General features: G+C 29.6%; 1 protein-coding gene across 2 annotated transcripts in view; it reads left to right on the forward strand.

The window, feature by feature from the left end:
* LOC113828796 (solute carrier organic anion transporter family member 74D) overlaps positions 1-6226 on the forward strand; it is a 13840-nt gene extending 7614 nt beyond the window's left edge. Inside the window, exons 9-17 of one of the 2 annotated variants that reach the window (XM_070136340.1) lie at positions 141-305; positions 847-986; positions 1129-1238; positions 2031-2151; positions 3171-3221; positions 4036-4208; positions 4513-4616; positions 4981-5082; positions 5602-6226. In XM_070136340.1, the coding sequence (XP_069992441.1) occupies positions 141-305; positions 847-986; positions 1129-1238; positions 2031-2151; positions 3171-3221; positions 4036-4208; positions 4513-4616; positions 4981-5082; positions 5602-5759 (1124 nt within the window). In that variant the 3' untranslated portion in view covers positions 5760-6226. Of the gene's footprint in view, positions 1-140; positions 306-846; positions 987-1128; positions 1239-2030; positions 2152-3170; positions 3222-4020; positions 4209-4512; positions 4617-4980; positions 5083-5601 lie in introns of both variants that reach the window. The other variant, XM_070136339.1, reaches the window with a different exon arrangement.
* Positions 6227-6722: the final 496 nt, after the last annotated feature.

Genomic DNA, 6722 nt, shown 5'->3' on the forward strand with positions numbered 1-6722 from the left:
ATTAACTCATTTAAAGTAGAAAGATCAATTATGAAATAAACTTTTTCTTTGGTTAACAATTTAGAGGGTTTGTTGATTTTGTTGTGTAATGGTATGACAATAAAAATATTGACATTTCAATTAATAATCTCTTACACCAGGTATATGGTCAAGTGTGAAAAGGATCTTGACCAACAAGATCTACATGCTAATCATAGCTAACCAGGTCCTCTTTTGGTTCGCATTCTTTGGGTATATCACCTTCAAGCCAAAATATCTGGAGCACCAGTTCAAGATGTCTGCAGCAAAGGCTAATCAGTACATTGGTGAGTAAACTGAGATCATAAGATAAGAACAAAAAATCTATGTATCTGTTAGTAATCATTTAACAACACACACACACACACACACACACACACACACACACACACACACACACACACACACACACACACACACACACACACACACACACACACACACACACACACACACACACACACACACATATGTATATGTATACGTATATGTATATGTTTATGTTTATGTATATGCATACATATATGTATATATATATATATAAATATATATATGTATATATATATATATATATATATATATATATATATAAATATATATATATATATATATATATATATATATATATATATATATATATATATATATATACATACATATGTGCATGCATATGTAAATACTTAAATACATGCTACATAATTACATACAGACATACATACATACATACATACATACATACATACATACATACATACATACATACATACATACATACATACATACATACATACATACACATGGATATAAAACAATTCACTTATTCCATAGCTGGGGCGGCAATGGCAGCAACCCTTGTCGGATGGCTTGGCACAGGTTCTGCTCTTACCTTCTTTAGACCTCGAGCCAAAGTTGTTATCATCTTTATGGCTGCTCTGTCTCTTACTAACTGCATTCTACATCTGTGCATGGTCAGTATTGATTGATGATTTGTTTAATAGATGGATTACAGTAGTTGAATTGTTTGGACTTCACTTGTATCTTTATAGCAAGATGGCAAGATCTTTAAGAATAATGCTTATTTCTTTATTCATGCCATGGTTTCTTTGACAGGTGAATATATCTTGTGACCATAGCACTATTCATGGGATGGATATGGTTATTCAAATAGGAGATGAATCTCCCTCAAGAGGCGTCATTGTAGAATCTACAAAAAATGATAGGTAAGTATCTTGTACAAAATGCAGACAACTGTTTCCTTACCTGTAAATTTTTAAATCTTTCCATCTAATGATATAAAAATATGGTGCCAATGAATATATTGTAGTTGCATGTACATTACCCTAAAAGAATGAGAAGCTGGTATTTTGATGTCTAGATATGAACAGTTACTATTTATTTACATATATATTTTGGACCACAAGCATTGCTTTTCCACTATAAAGATTTGAGATTTATGTGTAGTTCTTGATACCATTATGCATACTGTTCATGAGGGAGTATAAGTAATTTTCTTAATTGAAAAGTTATTTTACAAATATAGACTAGAAAGGAGAGAAGCCATGAAATAATGGTTTGAAAATTAATGAAGTAAGAGTAGCAGTAGATGCTAATATAGCTGTACTCCTGTAATAGAATTTCCCCCTGCAGTCACAAGCTAATTTTTTTAGCAAAAAATTTTACATTTTAATTATATACTCTACTTTTTTGTATAGAGAGGATGAAATGATTATCATGTCAATTTTTTGCTTAAGCAGTTTTCATGATTTATCAGATCATTTATCATTTTACCTCTTTTTCAGCATTGCATATATATTTTTGATAGTAATATAGACAAACACATGCCCTTCTCATTACTTATTGTCTGGGAGTATAAGTAATTTTCTTACTTACATGAAGAATTATTTTACAACTATAGATTAGATAGGAGAAAAGCCATGAAATAATGGTTTGAAATTTGATGAACTAAGTTTAGCAGTAGATGTTAATATATGTAATGGAATTTTCCCCCACAGTTGTTCTTCAGGCTGTGATTGTTCCCCTAAATTTTCACCTGTATGTGTTGATGGTATGAAAAACTTCTACAATCCATGTTTTGCAGGATGTACATCTTCATCCAAAAGAAATGGTACCAAGGTATGTCTTTTTGAATTATTGGCAATTTGAATGGAAAATGGTCAGTAAATGATTGCAGTAGTGATATTCATCAGTTTAATGTGTATAACATTGTGTATTGCTTTGGAGTCTAAAAATGGATTTCCATTATCTGCAATCCATGTGGTTGCACATTCTGACCCACATTATGGTGAAAAATAATATACATGTGTGTGTTTATATATATATATATATATATATATATATATATATATATATATATATATATATATATATATAAATATAAATATGAATATAAATATAAATATAAATATAAATATAAATATGTATGTATGTATGTATGTATGTATGTATGTATGTATGTATGTATGTATGTATGTATGTATGTATGTATGTATGTATGTATGTATGTATGTATGTATGTATGTATGTATGTATGTATGTATGTATGTATATATATATATATATATATATATATATATATATATATATATATATATATATATGTATGTATGTATGTATGTATGTATATATATGTATCTATATATATATATATATATATATATATATATATATATATATGTATGTATATATATATATATATATATATATATATATATATATATATATATATATATATATATATATGTATATGTATGTATATATATATTTATATGTGTATATATATATATATATATTTATATATATAGATATATATATATATATATATATATATATATATATATATATGTGTGTGTGTGTGTGTGTGTATACACACACACACACACACACACACACACACACACACACACACACACACACACACACACACACACACACACACACACACACACACACACACACACACACACACACACACACACACACACACACACCTGTTTGGAGGGACATTAAGATAGATATAACTATGTATACATATTACACCTTTCTCTTTTATGCCATTTTTTTTCTTCTTTTTTATGTAATGAAACAGAGCAAAAACTCTGTAACACCTTCATTAATCTATTGCGCTTTTCCAGGTGTATGAAGATTGTAAATGTGCAGTAGATACTCTCATGCCATCATATACTGTAAGTACATTTAAAATTTTATTTTTAGAAACTCGAAGACTGTCTTTTATTGTTGTTTTAATATCCAGTTTTTATGTTGTTTTTCTCAGACCTGGAGTGAAATGCCACTTTTAATTTCAACAAAGGAACACCTTATAGCTTTTACCAGTCACTTACATCCCAAACATTTGTGATGAATATATATATTTTTTCCATAGAAACATCTTATTTTGCTTTTTTTATAATTCCAATTGATAGAGCAGAGAGAAATGTTTGGTTGTTTATTACTCCTATTTCAAATAATTTTCTTATTGAATGAAAATCAGGTGTAAGTACCATTCAGTCTTTTATATCATATTTGACTGATGATTCTTTTTTTTCTTCTTTTACACATGATAGTTGTTTCTTAATCATATGTTTAGGAATGGATTGTGCTATCCCATTCTGCATTTCTTTTGGTCTGTATTATTATATATTGATAAATTTTACTAATTTGTTTTATTATTTATTGAATTCTTCATATTTTCCTGATTTTATTTTGTTTTGTTTACTTTTGAAGTATTTAGGATCTTTTAAAAAAACTACAGGTGCTATTTTTTCTGAATACCAGTTTTTGATATATAGACTAGATCAGTATTAAACAGTTGAGTTTAAGAATAATTTTTAGTGCTAAAGACTGATATCAGGTCAACCTAGAATTTAAAATATGATAGACAACATTGATAAACAAAAGACATTGCTAAATATTTTGACAAAATTCCGAATTCTAAATATTTTAACAAAATTCTAACAAAAAGCCATCATGATTTTCCCTCAAAAGTTTATACATCAACAGACAGCTCAAAAGAGTGACACAGGAGAAAAGGTATTGGATAAAGTAGAGCCTTCTGTGAAAGATGGATACTGTCAGCATGACTGTCCAACATTCTACATGTATCTTGCCCTCACAGTCCTCACTAAAATGACGCATGCTGCCAGCAGGGTGCCTGTCAACCTTATTCTCTTTAGGTTAGTGATGTAAAAGGTTGTAATATTTTGTGATATTTTAATTATTTTAATCTATCCATTGTTTTGTCTGGTTTTATGTATTTTTCAGTTAACTATTTTTAATAAATCATTAATCATCTGTTAAGCTTTCATTTACATACACTATAGTCCATGATAATGTAGTGGAATGTGTTCTATCATATCTTGGTTTTGAAGGAGGGCCATTATTTGCAGTGCACAAATTATGTTTAATGCTTAATAACTTAGCATGTTAATACATATATATATCAAACTAAATACAATATATACTTTCCCTGACGATCAGATGTGTGGAAGAACGTGACAAAGATGTCGGGCTTGGTGTGTTTAATGCAGCGATTGCCATGGGTGCTTCCATACCAGCACCAATCATCTTTGGCTGGGCAATAGGTAATGTAATATTCTAGTAATGGCATAAAATACTTAATCAGTTATTACTATGAAATTAATTTTTCTATAGAGCTGATGTTAATTGTTGCTATGATGCATTTTTATTTAGCTGATGTGATTAATTTGATGTTTAGTTTCCATTTTAAGTTTGCCTGAAAAGGTATTATTTAGTTTATCATATCATCTGACTACTAGGAAATTTAGATCATATAGAATATATAAATACTGAAATACAATTTCTATTTTTCAGTTATTAGCACATAAGCCCCCTCTATTTGTGATTTAGTAACCATGATTTGGTATATGAAAATGCACTTTTTAGCATTCGATATATATCAATAAAGTAAAATGTTATCTTTACCAGATTATTCATGTCGTCTCTGGGAGAACTCATGTGGGCAGCAAGGTTTCTGTTGGCTGTATGATCTTGACAGCTATAGGTCTATTCTCCATGGCATTCCTGCAGGTAATATATTTTGTTTTTTCCACTTTCTATTTTCTTTGTGTCTCATACTTTCTCTCTGTTTTATCTTTCCACTATTTCCTTCTTCATCATTTTGATTTACAATCTTTATTATGTTCATTCTCTTTCCTCTTTTTATCTTGACTCTTGCCCTTCTTCTTCTCTTATTATTATTATTATTATTATTATTATTATTATACTGCTCCTCCTCCTCCTCCACCTCCTCCTTCTCCTCCTCCTCCATCCCTCCCCCTCCTCCTCCTCCACCTCCTCATCTTCCTCCCCCTCCTCTTCCTCCTCCTCCTCCTCCTCCTCCTACTCCTCCTCTTCCTCCTCCTCCTCCTCCTTTTTCCCTCTCTTGATGAATAAAGTACTTCTGTTACTTCTCTGTATTCCTTTTCATTATTTCTTTTACTTTCCTGTTCATAATTTTCACTATTCTGTCACACCAGAGAACTGTTTTGTGATCAATATTCATAAATTGTCACAACCCACTTAATACTAAAATGATTTCTTTTGCAGCTCTTATGGCATGCTGTCTCTTGACGGAGATTTTCCTTCTAACTCAACACAAAAAGATCCACTTTTATGGTGAAGAAGAGGAGGAAAACAGTGACAAAATCAGCAGTGCAGATGCTACAGCAGAGGAAACTACTGCATTAAATTCTGAAGCTTGCTGATGTCAATAATAGAAATCTAAGCTTCTTTTGTGCAATATGTTTTTTTTAATATATGTATTGAATAGATGTGGTTGAAAGGAGAAGAGGGAAGAATCCAATGAAGTAATATGAATATGAACAATTTCTGTATTAATGAATTATTGAAAAGTGCCCAAGTCACAATGTTATGTCTATGGATGTATGAGTATGTAAGATTGTCACTCTATACATACAAATTGACTCAATTACATACTTTTATGTGTAGATGTAAATTCAAGCACAAATGATTGTTTAGTTATTTAATGTGCTTGAATTTTGTGCTCATTATACTGCAGTTCTTAATATTTCTTAATATGTTGTCAATTTATTAAGAAGAGTTTAATGTTATCATTCCAGAGTATTGTTAAAGTTTTATGTTTTTTAAGAAGTTGTTCATTCATTTTGCATTTTTATATTAAAATATTTGAAAGGAGAATCAGTTGTTTAATTACACCCTCATCCCAGCAAAAATAACAGTAGCAAAAATTGAATAATTATATTTTTACAGATCATTTGACAATAAAAGTTTTGTTGCCATTTTTTGTAAATCCCATACTCGTTTTTCTATTAAGGCTTAAAATAATTTTCAGTGGTCTAGACTATCTTACAAAACTGCTTGCAGAACTATTAATATTTAAAACTGGTGGCATGGACGATACCAGAGATTTGTACGACTAGTATATATATTAGAACCAGGACACAAAAAGGCATATATTTTCACTTAGTCTTTTATTCATTCAACCTTATTTGGTTAAGACACCTGTGTTAACACTGCTATTTATCTTTTATATATGGTACAGTGTTCACATCATTCAAATGAAACTGTACATTATGACAGCAGACTTGTCATTTATAAGTAGTTAATGCAGGTTTCCATCTAGAATGACTAAAATTACATGTATAATTATACTTTTTTTTGTTTTTTTTTGACTTGGGAACTGTTTT

The sequence above is a fragment of the Penaeus vannamei genome, chromosome 22 (genome assembly GCF_042767895.1).
Source record: "Penaeus vannamei isolate JL-2024 chromosome 22, ASM4276789v1, whole genome shotgun sequence".
Lineage (NCBI taxonomy): Eukaryota > Metazoa > Arthropoda > Malacostraca > Decapoda > Penaeidae > Penaeus > Penaeus vannamei.